Genomic DNA, 20,545 nt, shown 5'->3' with positions numbered 1-20,545 from the left:
TATATGTTTGGGCGGGTATTAGTGGTATATGTGCGCAGGCAGGATATATATTGGGGGGGGGGGGGGTATTAGTGGTGCGTGTGTGTGTGTGCAGGCAGGGGATATGTTGGGGGGGGGGTTAGTGGTATGTGTGTGCAGGCAGGGTATACATATTTGAGGGGGGGTATTACGGATATGCAGTATGTGTGTTTGCAGGCAGGGTAAATATATTGGGGGGGGGGGGTATTAGTGGTATGCAGTATGTGTGTTTGCAGGCAGGGTAAATATATTTGAGGGGGGGGGGTATTAGTGGTATGCAGTATGTGTGTGTGCAGGTAGGGTATATATATTTGATGGGGGCTATTGCGGATATGCAGTATGTGTGTTTGCAGGCAGGGTATATATATTTGAGGGGGGGGAGGGTATTAGTGGTATGCAGTATGTGTGTGTGCAGGTAGGGTATATATTTTTGAGGGGGGGGGGGGGTACTAGTGGTATGCAGTATGTGTGTTTGCAGGCAGTGTAAATATATTTGAGGGGGAGGGGGGGGGGTATTACGGATATGCAGTATGTGTGTTTGCAGGCAGGATATATATATTTGAGGGGGGGTATTAGTGGTATGCAGTATGTGTGTGTGCAGGAAGGGTATATATATTTGATGGGGGCTATTGCGGATATGCAGTATGTGTGTGTGCAGGCAGGGTATATATATTTGATGGGGGGGGGGGTATTAGTGGTATGCAGTATGTGTTTGCAGGCAGGGTAAATATATTTGAGGGGGGGGGGGGTATTACGGATATGCAGTATGTGTGTGCAGGCAGGGTATACATATTTGAGGGGGGGGGGGTATTAGTGGTATGCAGTATGTGTGTTTGCAGGCAGTGTAAATATATTTGAGGGGGGGGGGTATTACGTATATGCAGTATGTGTGTGTTCAGGCAGGGTATATATATTTGAGGGGGGGTATTGCGGATATGCAGTATGTGTGTGTGCAGGCAGGGTATATATATTTGAGGGGGGGGGGGTATTACGGATATGCAGTATGTGTGTGTGCAGGCAGGGTATATATATTTGAGGGGGGGGGGGTATTACGGATATGCAGTATGTGTGTGTGCAGGCAGGGTATACATATTTGAGGGGGGTATTAGTGGTATGCAGTATGTGTGTGCAGGCAGGGTATACATATTTGAGGGGGGGGGGGGTATTGTGGATATGCAGTATGTGTGTGTGCAGGTAGGGTATATATATTTGAGGGGGGGTATTACGGATATGCAGTATGTGTGTGTGCAGGTAGGGTATATATATTTGAGGGGGGGTATTACGGATATGCAGTATGTGTGTGTGCAGGTAGGGTATATATATTTGAGGGGGGGTATTACGGATATGCAGTATGTGTGTGTGCAGGTAGGGTATATATATTTGAGGAGGGGTATTGCGGATATGCAGTATGTGTGTGTGCAGGTAGGGTATATATATTTGAGGGGGGGGGGTATTGCGGATATGCAGTATGTGTGTGTGCAGGCAGAGTATATATATTTGAGGGGGGGGGGGGGGGGGGTTTGCGGATATGCAGTATGTGTGTGCAGGCAGGGTATATATATTTGAGGGGGGGTATTACGGATATGCAGTATGTGTGTGTGCAGGTAGGGTATATATATTTGAGGGGGGGTATTACGGATATGCAGTATGTGTGTGTGCAGGTAGGGTATATATATTTGAGGAGGGGTATTGCGAATATGCAGTATGTGTGTGTGCAGGTAGGGTATATATATTTGAGGGGGGGGGGGGGGGTATTGCGGATATGCAGTATGTGTGTGTGCAGGCAGAGTATATATATTTGAGGGGGGGGGGGGGTATTGCAGATATGCAGTATGTGTGTGTGCAGGCAGGGTATATATATTTGAGGGGGGGGTATTACGGATATGCAGTATGTGTGTGTGCAGGCAGGGTATATATATTTGAGGGGGGGTATTACGGATATGCAGTATGTGTGTGTGCAGGTAGGGTATATATATTTGAGGAGGGGTATTGCGAATATGCAGTATGTGTGTGTGCAGGTAGGGTATATATATTTGAGGGGGGGGGGGGGTATTGCGGATATGCAGTATGTGTGTGTGCAGGCAGAGTATATATATTTGAGGGGGGGGGGGTATTGCGGATATGCAGTATGTGTGTGTGCAGGCAGGGTATATATATTTGAGGGGGGGTATTACGGATATGCAGTATGTGTGTGTGCAGGTAGGGTATATATATTTGAGGGGGGGTATTACGGATATGCAGTATGTGTGTGTGCAGGTAGGGTATATATATTTGAGGAGGGGTATTGCGGATATTCAGTATGTGTGTGTGCAGGTAGGGTATATATATTTGAGGGGGGGGGGTATTGCGGATATGCAGTATGTGTGTGTGCAGGCAGAGTATATATATTTGAGGGGGGGGGGGGTATTGCGGATATGCAGTATGTGTGTGTGCAGGCAGGGTATATATATTTGAGGGGGGGTATTACGGATATGCAGTATGTGTGTGTGCAGGCAGGGTATATATATTTGAGGGGGGGTATTACGGATATGCAGTATGTGTGTGTGCAGGCAGGGTATATATATTTGAGGGGGGGTATTACGGATATGCAGTATGTGTGTGTGCAGGCAGGGTATATATATTTGAGGAGGGGTATTACGGATATGCAGTATGTGTGTGTGCAGTGCAGGTAGGGTATATATATTTGAGGGGGGGGGGGGGGTATTGCGGATATGCAGTATGTGTGTGTGCAGGCAGGGTATATATATTTGAGGAGGGGTATTACGGATATGCAGTATGTGTGTGTGCAGGCAGGGTATATATATTTGAGGGGGGGTATTACGGATATGCAGTATGTGTGTGTGCAGGCAGGGTATATATATTTGAGGGGGGGTATTACGGATATGCAGTATGTGTGTGTGCAGGCAGGGTATATATATTTGAGGAGGGGTATTACGGATATGCAGTATGTGTGTGTGCAGGCAGGGTATATATATTTGAGGGGGGGTATTACGGATATGCAGTATGTGTGTGTGCAGGCAGGGTATATATATTTGAGGGCTGTATTACGGATATGCAGTATGTGTGTGTGCAGGCAGGGTATATATATTTGAGGGGGGGGTATTACGGATATGCAGTATGTGTGTGTGCAGGCAGGGTATATATATTTGAGGAGGGGTATTACGGATATGCAGTATGTGTGTGTGCAGGCAGGGTATATATATTTGAGGGGGGGTATTACGGATATGCAGTATGTGTGTGTGCAGGCAGGGTATATATATTTGAGGGGGGGTATTGTGGATATGCAGTATGTGTGTGTGCAGGCAGGGTATATATATTTGAGGAGTGGTATTGCGGATATGCAGTATGTGTGTGTGCAGGCAGGGTATATATATTTGAGGGGGAGGGGGGGTATTGTGGATATGCAGTATGTGTGTGTGCAGGCAGGGTATATATATTTGAGGGGGGGGGGGGGGTTATTACGGATATGCAGTATGTGTGTGTGCAGGTAGGGTATATATATTTGAGGGGGGGGGGGGGGTATTACGGATATGCAGTATGTGTGTGTGCAGGCAGGGTATATATATTTGAGGGGGGGTATTGTGGATATGCAGTATGTGTGTGTGCAGGCAGGGTATATATATTTGAGGGGGGGGGGGGGGTATTACGGATATGCAGTATGTGTGTGTGCAGGCAGGGTATATATATTTGAGGGGGGGTATTGTGGATATGCAGTATGTGTGTGTGCAGGCAGGGTATATATATTTGAGGAGTGGTATTGCGGATATGCAGTATGTGTGTGTGCAGGTAGGGTATACATATTTGAGGGGGAGGGGGGGTATTGTGGATATGCAGTATGTGTGTGTGCAGGCAGGGTATATATATTTGAGGGGGGGGGGGTATTACGGATATGCAGTATGTGTGTGTGCAGGTAGGGTATATATATTTGAGGGGGGGTATTGTGGATATGCAGTATGTGTGTGTGCAGGTAGGGTATATATATTTGAGGAGGGGTATTACGGATATGCAGTTTGTGTGTGTGCAGGTAGGGTATATATATTTGAGGGGGGGGGGGTATTGCGGATATGCAGTATGTGTGTGTGCAGGTAGGGTAAATATATTTGAGGGGGGGTATTACGGATATGCAGTATGTGTGTGTGCAGGCAGGGTATATATATTTGGGGGGGGGGGGGTATTGCGGATATGCAGTATGTGTGTGTGCAGGTAGGGTATATATATTTGGGGGGGGGGGGGTATTAGTGGTATGCAGTATGTGTGTGTGCAGGCAGGGTATATATATTTGAGGGGGGGGGGGGGGTATTACGGATATGCAGTATGTGTGTGTGCAGGCAGGGTATATATATTTGAGGAGGGGTATTACGGATATGCAGTATGTGTGTGTGCAGGCAGGGTATATATATGTGAGGGGGGGTATTACGGATATGCAGTATGTGTGTGTGCAGGCAGGGTATATATATTTGAGGGGGGGTATTGTGGATATGCAGTATGTGTGTGTGCAGGCAGGGTATATATATTTGAGGAGTGGTATTGCGGATATGCAGTATGTGTGTGTGCAGGCAGGGTATATATATTTGAGGGGGAGGGGGGGTATTGTGGATATGCAGTATGTGTGTGTGCAGGCAGGGTATATATATTTGAGGGGGGGGGGGGGTATTACGGATATGCAGTATGTGTGTGTGCAGGCAGGGTATATATATTTGAGGGGGGGTATTGTGGATATGCAGTATGTGTGTGTGCAGGCAGGGTATATATATTTGAGGGGGGGGGGGTATTACGGATATGCAGTATGTGTGTGTGCAGACAGGGTATATATATTTGAGGAGTGGTATTGCGGATATGCAGTATGTGTGTGTGCAGGTAGGGTATACATATTTGAGGGGGAGGGGGGGTATTGTGGATATGCAGTATGTGTGTGTGCAGGCAGGGTATATATATTTGAGGGGGGGGTATTACGGATATGCAGTATGTGTGTGTGCAGGTAGGGTATATATATTTGAGGGGGGGTATTGTGGATATGCAGTATGTGTGTGTGCAGGTAGGGTATATATATTTGAGGAGGGGTATTACGGATATGCAGTTAGTGTGTGTGCAGGTAGGGTATATATATTTGAGGGGGGGGGGGTATTGCGGATATGCAGTATGTGTGTGTGCAGGTAGGGTATATATATTTGAGGGGGGGTATTACGGATATGCAGTATGTGTGTGTGCAGGCAGGGTATATATATTTGGGGGGGGGGGGTATTGTGGATATGCAGTATGTGTGTGTGCAGGCAGGTTATATATATTTGAGGGGGGGGGGGGTATTACGGATATGCAGTATGTGTGTGTGCAGGCAGGTTATATATATTTGAGGGGGGGGGGGTATTACGGATATGCAGTATGTGTGTGTGTGCAGGCTGGTTATTCGGCAGCCACCATAGTGATATTTGCTTCATGAAACAGACATTCCCAGTAACGTTTGAGCTGCATAAAATCTCTCTTTATTTCCTCCAGTATGTGGCCTTTCCATGTAAGAGATTATTTGCATTACAAGCAGAGTAATGAGTGCTGTGCAGCCGAGCACAGCCTTGTGCCACTTGTGAAAGACACACAATGGAAAATCAGAGCTAATATGTTACTTAAAGGTGATGGAAGAAGAGAGCAGCCTCTGTGCGGGGAGATGGAGCTTTTCCTGCCGCCAGTCTTAATGGGCCAGTGCTGATAACATGCTCCTCTCTCCTATCTCTCTCCTACATCAGCTGGATTGAATTTCCTGCTTATTGCACTTTTCCCCACTTCCATTCTCTCTACTTTCATTGACACTACAAGGTCGGCCCAGATATACTTATAATTCAAGGATTTAAAATGCAACAGACATCTACAGCCTAAAGAAGACGACAGAGGAAGACAAAGGGTGGCGGAAGCCTTTATATGTCTCCAGTGGTGAAGAGACCAAAACCGCCCAAGAGTAGGACAATGACATATGCAGGGGTGGTGATACAGTGGGATGCCAAAGTTTCAGCAACGTTGTTCATCGTCATGATTTTCCAGTATAAATCGTTGGTTGTTATGATAAAAAATGTCAGATAAATATATCACATAGGAGACACAGTGCATACATCATACAGTACATGCAACATACAGTACACACAACATACAGTACACACAACATACAGTACATACAACATACAGTACATGCAACATACAGTACACACAACATACAGTACACACAACATACAGTACACACAACATACAGTACATACAACATACACTAGATACCAGTGGCGGACATACGGCCGTGCAGGCCGTGCCGCCGCACGAGGGCCCCTGAAGTTCCGCTGCTTCAGGGGCCCATTAAGTATTGCAGGTTTTTTTTTTAATTTTACCTTTTATTTTAACCTGGGGGGCCCCGACTCCTGTCCTCCCCCCTCACATCGGCCCCCCCTCCCCCTCATGCGATGCGGCGGGAGAGCAGAAAATCCAGGAAGTCTCCGCCGGGGCTGCAGCAGACACTAGAGGCTGCTGCCGCTTGGTCTCCCGTGTCTCCAACTTTGTACACTGCTCGCTACTTCCTGGTTTAGTAGCGAGCAGTGTACAAAGTTGGAGACACGGGAGACCAAGCGGCAGCAGCCTCTAGTGTCTGCTGCAGCCCCGGCGGAGACTTCCTGGATTTTCTGCTCTCCCGCCCGCCGCCGCCGCGCATACCGGGAGGGGGGCCCCGAGGTGAGTGAGGGAGGATAGGAGTCGGGCCCCCCACCCGGATAGCTACACACCCATCCACCCGGCTAACTACCCACCCGGATACCCGCACACTCACCCGGCTACCTACCCACCCGGATACCCACACACCCACCCGGCTACCTAACCACCCACCCAGCTACCTACCCGGCTACCTAACCACCCTGCCGGCTACCTACCCACCCGGCTACCTACCCGGCTACCTAACCACCCTGCCGGCTACCTACCCACCCGGCTACCTACCCACCCGGATACCCACATACCCACCCGGCTACCTACCCGGCTACCTAACCACCCTGCCGGCTACCTACCCACCCGGCTACCTACCCGGCTACCTAACCACCCTGCCGGCTACCTACCCACCCACCCGGCTACCTACCCACCCGGGTACCCACACACCCACCCGGCTACCTAACCACCCACCCGGCTACCTACCCACCCGGCTACCTACCCGGCTACCTAACCACCCTGCCGGCTACCTACCCACCCACCCGGCTACCTACCCGGCTACCTAACCACCCTGCCGGCTACCTACCCACCCACCCGGCTACCTACCCACCCGGCTACCTAACCACCCACCCGGCTACCTACCCACCCGGCTACCTACCCGGCTACCTAACCACCCTGCCGGCTACCTACCCACCCACCCACCCGGCTACCTACCCGGCTACCTAACCACCCTGCCGGCTACCTACCCACCCGGCTACCTACCCACCCGGGTACCCACACACCCACCCGGCTACCTACCCGGCTACCTAACCACCCACCCGGCTACCTACCCACCCGGCTACCTACCCGGCTACCTAACCACCCTGCCGGCTACCTACCCACCCACCCACCCGGCTACCTACCCGGCTACCTAACCACCCTGCCGGCTACCTACCCATCCACCCGGCTACCTACCCACCCGGCTACCTAACCACCCACCCGGCTACCTACCCACCCGGCTACCTACCCGGCTACCTAACCACCCACCCGACTACCTACCCACCCGGCTACCCACCCACCCGGCTACCTAACCACCCACACATCTACGCACTCACCCGGCTACCTACCCACCCGGCTACCTAACCACCCACCCGTCTACCCACCCGGCTACCTACCCACCCGGATACCTACCCACCCACCCGGCTACCTACCCACCCAGCTACCTACCCGGCTACCTAACCACCCACCCGGCTACCCACCCGGCTACCTAACCACCCACACATCTACCCACCCACCCGGCTACCTAACCACCCACCCGGCTACCTACCCACCCGGCTACCTAACCACCCACCCGTCTACCTACCCACCCGGCTACCTACCCACCCGGCTACCTACCTACCCACCCGGCTACCTACCCACCCGGCTACCTACCCACCTGGCTACCCACCCACCCGGCTACCCAACCACTCACCCGGCTACCTAACCACCCACCCGGCTACCTACCCGGCTACCTAACCACCCACCCGGCTACCTACACACCCACCTGGCTACCTACCCACCCACCAGGCTACCTACCTACCTACCCACCCGGCTACCTACCAACCCACCAGGCTACCTACCTAAAGACCCACCAGGCTACCTACCCACCCACCCAGCTACCTAACCACCCACCTACCCACCCACCAGGCTACCTACCTACCAGGCTACCCACCCACCCGGCTACCCAGCCACCCACCAGGCTACTTACCCACCCGGCTAAGGGCTGCCTACCTACCTACCCACCAGGCTACCTATCCACCCAACCACCCATGGGAGCTGCGCGCTGGATGGAGGCTGGGACAGGAGGTCTGCTGCTGCAGGTGAGTAAATGGTTTTTTTTATTATTTATTTTAGCAGGTGTATGTTCTGGGCAGGTCTGCCACATGATTGCGTGTATGTTCTGGGCAGGTCTGCCACATGATTGCATGTATGTTCTGGGCAAATTTGCTACAGGATTGCATGTGTTTTCTGGGCAAATCTGCCGACATGATTGCACGTATTTTCTGGGCATATCTGCCGACATGATTGCACGTATTTTCTGGGCATATCTGCCGACATGATTGCGCGTATTTTCTGGGCATATCTGCCGACATGATTGCGCGTATTTTCTGGGCATATCTGCCGACATGATTGCACGTATTTTCTGGGCATATCTGCCGACATGATTGCGCGTATTTTCTGGGCATATCTGCCGACATGATTGCGCGTATTTTCTGGGCATATCTGCCGACATGATTGCGCGTATTTTCTGGGCATATCTGCCGACATGATTGCGCGTATTTTCTGGGCATATCTGCCGACATGATTGCGCGTATTTTCTGGGCATATCTGCCGACATGATTGCGCGTATTTTCTGGGCATATCTGCCGACATGATTGCGCGTATTTTCTGGGCATATCTGCCGACATGATTGCGCGTATTTTCTGGGCATATCTGCCGACATGATTGCGCGTATTTTCTGGGCATATCTGCCGACATGATTGCGCGTATTTTCTGGGCATATCTGCCGACATGATTGCGCGTATTTTCTGGGCATATCTGCCGACATGATTGCGCGTATTTTCTGGGCATATCTGCCGACATGATTGCGCGTATTTTCTGGGCATATCTGCTCACATTATGTGTATTTTCATGAGAAAACCTGCACAATTATGTGAATTTTCTGGGGAAAGGGTCACCAAAACCTGGGCCCACTGTCTTTGCGTTGCACTTTTCAAGGGAACCTGAGGTGAGAATAATATTGAGGCTGCCATATTTCTCTCCTTTTAAGCAATACCAGTTGCCTGGTTGCCGTTCTGGTCCTCTGCCTCTTATTCTTTCAACCATAGACCCTGAACAAGCATGCAGCAGGTCAGGGGTTTCTGACAATATTGTCAGAACTGAGAAGATTAAGCTGCATGCTTGTTGCTGGTGTAATTCAGTTTATTACTGCAGCCAAATAGATCAGCAGGGCCGCCAGGCAACTAGTATTGTTTAAAAGGAAATAAATATGGCAGCCTCCATATCACTCTCACCCCGGGATCACTTTAAATTACAGTTAGCTCCGCCCTTATCCGGTCATTGCCACGCCCATTTTTTGCCGCAGGTTCTGTCCACACCCATTTTTTGCTGCGGCGTGCTTCGCGCGTCGTAGGTTATAGCCACGCCCATTTTTTGGCGCGGCGCGCTTCGCGCGCCGCAGGTCAGGGGGGCCCACAATTGATATTTTGCACAGGGGCCCACTGCTGCCTGTGTCCGCCACTGCTAGATACATCATACAGTATACATCATAGCGTACATACAACATACACTACATACATCTTGCAGTACATACAACATACAGGGAATGCAACAATACAGGACCTACAGCATACAATATATATATATGGTGGGATGTGAAAGTTTGGGCAACGTTGTTCATCGTCATGATTTTCCAGTATAAATCGTTGGTTGTTATGATAAAAAATGTCAGATAAATATATCACATAGGAGACACATACAGTGCATACATCATACAGTACATGCAACATACAGTACACACTAAATACAGTACATACAACATACAGTACACACAACATACAGTACATACAACATACACTAGATACATCATACAGTATACATCATAGCGTACATAGAACATACACTACATACATCTTGCAGTACATACAACATACAGGGAATGCAACAATACAGGACCTACAGCATACAATATATATATATGGTGGGATGTGAAAGTTTGAGCAAAGTTGTTCATCGTCATGATTTTCCTGTATAAATCGTTGGTTGTTACAATAAAAAATGTCAGTTAAATATATCATATAGGAGACACACACAGTGATATTTGAGAAGTGAAATGAAGTTTATTGGATTTACAGAAAGTGCGCAATAATTGTTTAAACAAAATTAGGCAGGTGCATAAATTTGGGCACCACAAAAAAGAAATGAAAAAAATATATTTAGTAGATCCTCTTTTTGCAGAAATTACAGCCTCTAAACGCTTCCTGTAGGCTCCAATGAGAGTCTGGATTCTGGTTGAAGGTATTTTGGACCATTCCTCTTTACAAAACATCTCTAGTTCATTCAGGTTTGATGGCTTCCGAGCACTATATATACTGTATATACGCAGCTGCATCATATAGTGGCTAAGAGCACCCCCTCTGTTGATGCATGAGGAATCGGCTCCAATCTGGAAGCTGCCTTTCCTGTAAGGAGTCTCTGGCCAAGACCCCTTATCTGCTATAGACACTTACTTCAGACATTCAGGATTGGAAAATGCTTTCTAAACATGACCCAAATGACAGTCAGGACAACAATGGGCGTCAGGGGCGTATGAGGCCCGGGAGCAGAGGGGGGCCCAGCTGGTCCTTAATGTATTCACTATTCATTTTCTTATGTCCCTTCACCCTCTGACTATATTCATTGTAGATTGCATGAGAATGTAAATTGCCAATGAGCTCAGATCCATAGGGTAGGAGCAGGTGGCACAGCTGAAGAGTGCCTACATCTGAGGGCCCTATGGAGGTTTTGCTATGGGGCCCTACAATCTTTAGCTATGCCACTGATGGGTGTCATGTGACATCCACTGACCCCATGACTCATATTTGCCATCTCACTGAAGGCAGCAGCAGTGGGGACCTCCTACCTTGTGGTGGTCTGAGTGCTGGTTATCAGGTCCTCCTTCATCTCTCTGATCCATCAATGCCAGGGGAAATGGCTCCTCCTCTGAGCAATCCAATTCAGTTGGAGGGGCTGTGGTGGTGTTTGGGTTGCCCATAGCAGAGGAGGGCAAGGAGGGTGCAGAAACATTGGCAGCAGGAGAGGTAGAAGAAGTGGAGTGCTGAGTCAGCCAGTCAACCATCAGTCATCTGTATTCTGGGAAGTATAAGCACGTCCGTTCTGCTGAGAAGCACATGTGCCACGGTCACTGGATGTCACAGCAGCATGCTCCTACTACCTCTGCGCTTCTGCCGCTGCCTGCCATGGTTATTATGAGGACAGTGATGTAAATGCTTTGGATGACAATCTCAGGTGAGGCTACGGTCACAAAGTTGTCTGCAGTCACTTGGTGTGTTTTACTTTGTATTACAAAGACAATGATGTTATATGCATTGTGTGACAACAACAAAAATAACAGCAGGCTCAGTCCTCAAAAGGACGTTCTAGTTGGTGAACTGCAAGGAGTGGAACACCTATAGAAGCAGCTACACTATACTGGATGACATAGAACTGCTATCTGTCCCTCAATAAGCAGCACAGCTCTCCCTACATGGACTCCAGGCATGGATGTCATGGCTGCCAGGTCCATTCCTTTTATAAAAGCTGTGGCCAGTGTGGTAAAAATGCCCAATTGGTTGTCCTGTCCCACCTCAATCAGGGTGAAAATATGGTTCCAGCCAGGGGAAAGTATGAGGCAGAGGTGAATATTGCGTAACGTTTGCTGAAATCGCTAACGACAGACAGAATTTGTATGCTGCAAACTGTCCGCTGTGGTGAACCTTGTCCATTACTACCTGCAGAAGCATCTGTCATGACTTAGGTTTTACTATCAGTAATGATAGTCAGTAAGAGTGGGTAACATGTGGAACGTATTATCACAGGTAGCTTAGATGCTTTTCTTGCATTGAAGGACACCCATGCTTGGAATTACTGGGTCATTCCCAGTGTTGTTGATCCAGGGATTTATCTGATTGCCATCTGGAGTCGGGAAGGAATTTTTTTCCCTTTTGGGGATAATTGGACAATGCCTTGTAAGGGTTTTTAATTTCCTCTGGATGAAATCAGGGGTGTAACTATGGGGGAAGCAGCCCGTGACTGCAGGGGGGCCCAGAAGTGTGGGAGTCCCAACTAATAACCTCTGTTTCTCTGATTCTCCACATAAGGGCCTCGATTCACTAAAGGGTGCTAACCTAATTAGTATGCCTAAAAGCTTTGGACGTGCAAATGAGGATGCTAAGTAGTTTGCACGTCTAAAGCTGTTACTGATCGCGTGCAAAGTTTAACGCTGCGCAGTGCGCGCAAAACATTGCACCGCTCGCATGTTAAATAACTTATCAGGCTATTTAGCACACAGACGGTGCAACGTTTCATGTGCACCACACAGCGCTAAACTTTTGCGTGTGTATTAGTGCGTGCCAAGGCACTTTTCACTGGCGTGCTAACACTTAGCACCCTTTAGTGAATCAAGCCCAGGGGCGCTTCTTGCCACAGGCAGTACAAGCAGCTGCCTGCAGCGCTGTGCCAATCAAAAGGCGCATTTGCGGCCGCCTGTCCCTACTGCCATGTCATTTATTTTGTCCCCCCTGTCTGTGTTCCTCTCGGCAGCAGCAGCCAGCTTGTTTCTATGCTACACGTGCGTGTAGCGACACTTCCGTCTCCCCTCCGCCCTCTGGCGCCAGCCGTCCAATAAGCAGAGGGGAAAGCTCTGCTCCAAGCCTCAGCTTTTGTAAGCAGCCACAGACGCAGTGTTTACTGCGTGTGGCCGCGCCCCCTAACCCCGCCCACCACCAGTCAAGCATGGAGGTTATGCCGATCTGGATGCTGCTGACCACCTGAAAGTGGCCAGTCTATGCCCCCCTGCATCCCCCCTGAAGGGGCATCATTCAGAGCAGAGAGAGGTGAGCAGGCAGATGGCAAAGCTGCAGGCTGTGCTCGGAGAGGAGAACAGAGAGAGAGAGAGAGACAGCTACCAATCAGCAGGACGGATGGAGTGCAGGGAGGAGCACAGAAGCTGGAAGGCTGACATGTGAGTAGAGGGACAGGACTGTCAGCGACACTGTGTGTGAGGCAGCCCCCCTCCCCCTCGCCCATCTAGTGACAGGAGAAAAGACACAGGCACTGCAGAAGGTAATCTGCCTTATTTACATAAGGTGCCTTGCATTTGTAACAGGGCTGAAAAGTTCCTGTGTCTGAGTGCCCTGTGATTGCCCTGCTGGACTCCATCCCCCTCTTCCTCCCTCCTCTCGCCCTCCCAGTGCTTCAACATGCTCCCAGTGTGCTCTCTGTCAAACAAGACTACTTGTGGTGAGACACATCTGTCTCTCCCTCAATCACTCTGTCTCTCCTCCATTTCTTCCTCCTTTCCACCTATTTTCTTCACCACTCTCCTTTTCATGTACTTTCGTGACACTCTCCCACTTTCCTGGTATGTCTCTGTTATCTGCTACTGTCTCTCTCTCTCTCTCAGGGGTGCCTGATCCACCAGCCTCAGAGACCAAGCGGTTGCGTGAGGTGCTGTCAGTTTGTGTCACCTGAGGCGCAGCCATATTGTGTGACCCCCATGGTTCGGTGCTTGCGGCGTCTAATAGACGCTGTGCCAAATTGCTGGCCGAATCCCGCAGCTCACCTCAGCCTGCAGAGTCTCCTGCCAGGCAGAGCAGGGCTACAGGAAGATGGTGTCCGAAGCCCTGCACTGGAGACTATTTGTGTCTCCGGCGCAGGGCTTTGGGCTCCATCTTCCCGTAGCCCTGCTCTGCCTGTGTTAGCGTGGGACTTTCACAGCGGCTGGCTGAAGGGAGATGACTCGATGAGCTGTGCGCTGGGAGAGGCGACTTCTGCAGGCTTTTTTTTTTTTTTTTACAGGTGCATTATTTATTTGTGAAACACTGCCCATATTATGATTGTTTTCTAGTGAAACATTGAAGCATTACGATTATTTTCTAGTGATAAATTGCTGCATTATGATTATTTTCTAGTAAAACATTGCTGCATTACGATTATTTTCTGGTGAAACATTGCTGCGTTACGATTATTTTCTAGTGAAACATTGCTGCGTTACGATTATTTTCTAGTGAAACATTGCTGCGTTACGATTATTTTCTAGTGAAACATTGCTGCGTTACGATTATTTTCTGGTGAAACATTGCTGCGTTACGATTATTTTCTAGTGAAACATTGCTACATTACGATTTTTTAATGGTGAGACATTGCTGCATTATAATTATTTTATGGTGAAACATTGCTGCATTACGATTATGTTATGGTGGAACATTGCTGCATTACGATTTTTTATGGTGAAACATTGCTGCATTACGATTTTTTCATGGTGAAACATTGCCGCAGTACGATTATTTTATAATGAAACATTATTTTCATGAAGGGGGTGGACGGGAGAGGGAAGGGAACCACGGGGGGGGGGGGGGGGGGGCGCCGCAGGTTTTTTCGCCTGGAGTGACAAAATGGCTAGAGGCGCCCCTGATCAAGCCCAAGATGTTTTTGTGGCTACACTTGTTATGGGTCTGAAGAGCCTGATGGCCACTCTGGCTGTAAGATGGCCCCAGTCAGTGAGGGCCACCAAGAAGAGGCAAAGGAAGGGTTGGGACCCATCATAGTTGTGCTGGGGGCTCCATGATTGGTAGTTCTGCCTTTGCCGGGGGTATGTGGGGTGCTGGCTGCTGTTGTGTTTCACCTTCTAGTTGAGCTCGATGGACAGATGTTTCTTTTAAGTCCACCTAGCTTTGCAATGATGGCCCATTGCAATTCACGTATTTACATATACTTTCTCCAGGAGAACATTTTCCATCTTCTGCTTAAAATAGCCGCTCAGATCTGCAATAGAAAAACCTGCAGAAGGCCAAAAAGTTTAATCAGAAGTATCATCTGGCTGCTGGTGGCTCTTTGATGAGGTGTGAAAATACCGCCCAGAAAAAAACGGAACTAAATGGATAAGGGCCATGACCTACATGTAGGATGGTTGGAAATGCCCATTTATGATTCCATGGAAATTCCAATTTCTGCCAATGGCGATTTCCATTTTTCCAATTTTCCATTTTTCCCATTTTCTGATTCCCGAGGAGTATTTTATTAGTCGTTTTCTGCATCAGATTTGATTCTGATTGGAAATGTCGATTTGCAGTTCACTTTCCTCCCAAGAGATGTTTTCACTCCTGATCAACAAAATAGCCCTACAGCTGCTCACAAGGGGGAAAATACACAAATACGTTTATATTCGTTTTAACAACTTTGTAGAAGTTTCCCAATTGTGCAGTTATCTTTTAGAGAAGATGAAGCATTATCTCTGAAGGGAAAAGTGAACTGAATGAGGCCCATGTGCAATTCACCTTTTTCCTGAGTTAACTTCTAGGCAATCATTTTCATTTTCGCTTTAAAAGAACTTTTCAGCGTTTTACAATTGAAAAAGTACCTACAATTTGGTGAAGAAGTGCGATCAACATTACTGTGAGAATTGTCTTGCTTGCTGGTGGCGTGACGGGGATTTTATAACAAGGTATGAAATATCATCCAGGAGAGAACTCAGAAGAACAAGTCAATTCATGTGTGTGCATGTCTCCTTACTCCTAACTGTCTCCATACTCCTAACTGTCTCCTTACTCCTGTCTCCTTACTCCTAACTGTCTCCTTACTCCTAACTGTCACCATACTCCTAACTGTCCCCTTACTCCTAACTGTCTCCTTACTCCTAACTGTCTCCTTACTCCTAACTGTCTCCATACTCCTAACTGTCTCCTTACTCCTAACTGTCTCCTTACTCCTAACTGTCTCCTTACTCCTAACTGTCTCCTTACTCCTAACTGTCTCCATACTCCTAACTGTCTCCTTACTCCTAACTGTCTCCTTACTCCTAACTGTCTCCATACTCCTAACTGTCTCCATACTCCTAACTGTCCCCTTACTCCTAACTGTCTCCTTACTCCTAACTGTCTCCATACTCCTAACTGTCTCCTTACTCCTGTCTCCTTACTCCTAACTGTCTCCTTACTCCTAACTGTCACCATACTCCTAACTGTCCCCTTACTCCTAACTGTCTCCTTACTCCTAACTGTCTCCTTACTCCTAACTGTCTCCATACTCCTAACTGTCTCCTTACTCCTAACTGTCTCCATACTCCTAACTGTCTCCTTACTCCTGTCTCCTTACTCCTAACTGTCTCCATACTCCTAACTGTCTCCTTACTCCTAACTGTCTCCTTACTCCTAACTGTCTCCTTACTCCTAACTGTCTCCATACTCCTAACTGTCCCCTTACTCCTAACTGTCTCCTTACTCCTAACTGTCTCCTTACTCCTAACTGTCTCCATACTCCTGTCTACTTACTCCTAACTGTCTCCTTACTCCTGTCTCCTTACTCCTAACTGTCTCATTACTCCTAACTGTCTCCTTACTCCTAAATATCTCCTTACTCCTAACTGTCTCCATACTCCTAACTGTCTCCTTACTCCTAACTGTCTCCATACTCCTGTCTCCTTACTCCTAACTGTCTCCATACTCCTAACTGTCCTCTTACTCCTAACTGCCTCCTTACTCCTAACTGTCTCCTTACTCCTAACTGTCTCCTTAGGCTGTCTCCTTACTCCTAACTGCCTCCTTACTCCTAACTGTCTCCTTACCCCTAACTGTCTCCATACTCCTAACTGTCTCCTTACTCCTAACTGTCTCCTTACTCCTAACTGTCTCCTTACTCCTAACTGTCTCCATACTCCTGTCTACTTACTCCTAACTGTCTCCATACTCCTGTCTCCTTACTCCTAACTGTCTCCATACTCCTAACTGTCTCCTTACTCCTAAATATCTCCTTACTCCTAACTGTCTCCTTACTCCTAACTGTCTCCTTACTCCTAACTGCCTCCTTACTCCTAACTGTCTCCTTACCCCTAACTGTCTCCTTACTCCTGTCTCATTACTCCTAACTGTCTCCTTACTCCTAACTGTCTCCTTACTCCTAACTGCCTCCTTACTCCTAACTGTCTCCTTACTCCTGCCTCCTTACTCCTAACTGTCTCCTTACCCCTAACTGTCTCCTTACTCCTGTCTCATTACTCCTAACTGTCTCCTTACTCCTAACTGTCTCCTTACTCCTAACTGCCTCCTTACTCCTAACTGTCTCCTTACTCCTGTCTCCTTACTCCTAACTGTCTCCTTATTCCTAACTGCCTCCTTACTCATAACTGTCTCCTTAATCCTAACTGTCTCCTTACTCCTCTCTCCTTACTCCTGTCTCCTTACTCCTGTCTCCTTACTCCTAACTGTCCCCATACTCCTAACTGTCTCCTTACTCCTAACTGTCTCCTTACTCCTGTCTCCTTACTCCTAACTGTCTCCATACTCCTAACTGTCTCCTTACTCCTAACTGCCTCCTTACTCCTAACTGTCTCCTTACTCCTAACTGTCTCATTACTCCTAACTGTCTCCTTACTCCTAACTGTCTCCTTAATTCTGTCTCCATACTCCTAACTGCCTCCTTACTCCTGTCTCCTTACTCCTAACTGTCTCCTTACTCCTAACTGTCTCCTTACTGCTAACTGTCTCCTTACTCCTAACTGCCTCCTTACTCCTAACTGCCTCCTTTCTCCTAACTGCCTCCTTACTCCTGTCTCCTTACTCTTAACTGTCTCCTTATTCTTAACTGCCTCCTTACTCCTAACTGTCTCCTTGCTCCTGTCTCCTTACTCCTAACTGTCTCCTTACTCCTAACTGTCTCCTTACTAACCTCTTACCTTATTCAAGAAAAATATTTTCAGCTCTTTTCATGAAAAACAAAATGCACTCAAATTTTGTTGTTTTGGATTATCCTTAAAGAGACACTGAAGCGGAAAAAAAAATAATGAAATTATGATTTGTATGTGTAGAACAGCTAAGAAATAAAACATTAAGATCAGATACATCAGCCTAATTGTTTCCAGTACAGGAAGAGTTAAGAAACTCCAGTTGTTATCTCCATGCAAAAAAGCCATTTAGCTCTACGGCTTTGAAAGTCGTGGAGAGGGCTGTCTTCTGACTTTTATTATCTCAGCTGTTAGTGAACAAATGTCTTTTTCTCTGCCAGAGGAGAGTTCATTAGTTCACAGACTGCTCTGAAAGAATCATTTTGAATGCTGAGTGTTGTGTAATCTGCACATATTAGAGAATGATGCAATGTTAGAAAAAACACTATATACCTGAAAATAAAAGTATGAGAATATTTTCTTTGCTGCTAATCTTCTAGTAATTATTCATAGTACACAACCAATTCATTATATCATTTTCTTTTTAGCTTCAGTGTCTCTTTAAGCTTGATTTCAGTTACTGCTGCATAAGGGAAAAGTCAGCACAGCCACTCCCCCTGAAACACTCCTATGCCCACCAATAGAGTGACAGACCACAGAAACATAGAGGAGACATAGCCCCTCCCCTGCTTTAAAAGCTCTGTTACCACAGAACAGGAGACCTAGCCCCTCCCACTTCAACAGCTACATCCTACAAAGAGGGAAAATGTTCCTTAAAAAGAGAAGTGAAATAACGAACCTATCTGCTACATGACAGGGTGAAAGCTTTCATAATTTCAATTCTAATTCAGTGATGTACTTTTCATTTGAGTAGAAGCCATGGAGACCCGCCGTGCTGAGCAGAAAGAATTCATGGAGACCAGCCGTGATGAGCAGAAAGAATCCATGGAGACCAGCCGTGATGAGCAGAAAGAAGCCATGGAGACCAGCCGTGATGAGCAGAAAGAAGCCATGGAGACCAGCCGTGATGAGCAGAAAGAAGCCTTGGAGACCAGCCGTGCTGAGCAGAGAGAAGCCATGGAGACCAGCCGTGCTGAGCAGAGAGAAGCCATGGAGACCAGCCGTGCTGAGCAGAGAGAAGCCTTGGAGACCAGCCGTGCTGAGCAGAGAGAAGCCATGGAGATCAGCCATGCTGAACAGAAAGAAACCATGGAGACCAGCCGTGCTGAGCAGAGAGAAGTCATGGAGACCAGCCGTGCTGAACAGAAAGAAGCCTTGGAGACCAGCCGTGCTGAGCAGAGAGAAGCCATGGAGACCAGCCGTGCTGAGCAGAGAGAAGCCATGGAGACTAGCTGTGCAGAGCAGAGAGAAGCCTTGGAGACCAGCCGTGCTGAGCAGAGAGAAGCCATGGAGATCAGCCGTGCTGAACAGAAAGAAACCATGGAGACCAGCTGTGCTGAGCAGAGAGAAGCCATGGAGACCAGCCATGCTAAGCAGAGAGAAGCCATGGAGACCAGCCGTGCTGAGCAGAGAGAAGCCTTGGAGACCAGCCGTGCTGAGCAGAGAGAAGTCATGGAGACCAGCCGTGCTGAGCAGAGAGAAGTCATGGAGACCAGTCGTGCTGAACAGAAAGAAGCCATGGAGACCAGCCGTGCTGAGCAGAGAGAAGCCATGGAGACCAGCCGTGCTGAGCAGAGAGAAGCCATGGAGACCAGCCGTGCTGAACAGAAAGAAGCCATGGAGACCAGCCATGCTGAGCAGAGAGAAACCATGGAGACCAGCCGTGCTGAGCAGAGAGAAGCCATGGAGACCAGCCGAGCTGAGCAGAGAGAAGCCATGGAGACCAGCCGAGCTGAGCAGAGAGAATCCATGGAGACCAGCCATGCTGAGCAGAAAGAAGCCATGGAGACCAGCCATGCTGAGCAGAGAGAAACCATGGAGACCAGCCGTGCTGAGCAGAGAGAAGCCATGGAGAACAGCCGAGCTGAGCAGAGAGAAGCCATGGAGACCAGCCGAGCTGAGCAGAGAGAATCCATGGAGACGAGCCATGCTGAGCAGAAAGAAGCCATGGAGACCAGCCATGCTGAGCAGAGAGAAGCCTTGGAGACCAGCCGTGCTGAGCAGAGAAAAGGCCTGGAGAGACCCATCAGGATGAGCAGAGAGAAGCCATGGGAACCAGCCGTGCTGAGCAGAGAGAAGGCCTGGAGAGACCAGTCAGGCTGAGCACAGAGGAGCCATGGAGACCAGCCATGCTAAGCAGAGAGAAGCCATGGAGACCAGCCGTGCTGAGCAGAGAGGAGCCATGGACACCAGCCACGCTAAGCGGAGACAAGTCATGGAGACCAGCCGTGCTGAGCAGAGAGGAGCCATGGAGACCAGCCGTGCTGAGCAGAGAGAAGGCCTGGAGAGACCAGTCAGGCTGAGCAG

At 48.6% G+C, this 20,545-nt stretch overlaps 1 protein-coding gene across 1 annotated transcript; it reads left to right on the top strand.

The window, feature by feature from the left end:
• The first annotated feature begins 18,997 nt into the window (after positions 1-18,997).
• Positions 18,998-20,341, top strand: LOC137526230 (trichohyalin-like). Its single transcript, XM_068247447.1, has one exon. The coding sequence runs from the start codon at positions 18,998-19,000 to the stop codon at positions 20,339-20,341; it is 1,344 nt and encodes a 447-aa protein (XP_068103548.1).
• The last annotated feature ends 204 nt before the right edge of the window (positions 20,342-20,545 follow it).

This window comes from Hyperolius riggenbachi, chromosome 7 (genome assembly GCF_040937935.1).
Source record: "Hyperolius riggenbachi isolate aHypRig1 chromosome 7, aHypRig1.pri, whole genome shotgun sequence".
Taxonomy (NCBI): domain Eukaryota; kingdom Metazoa; phylum Chordata; class Amphibia; order Anura; family Hyperoliidae; genus Hyperolius; species Hyperolius riggenbachi.
The sequence above is the reverse complement of the archived record's forward strand: the minus strand, read 5'-3'. Positions and strand labels throughout refer to the sequence as shown.

Excerpts from the sequence above, each read along its gene's own strand:
- LOC137526230 (XM_068247447.1), top strand. The coding sequence starts at position 18,998 with ATGGAGACCCGCCGTGCTGAGCAGAAAGAATTCATGGAGACCAGCCGT.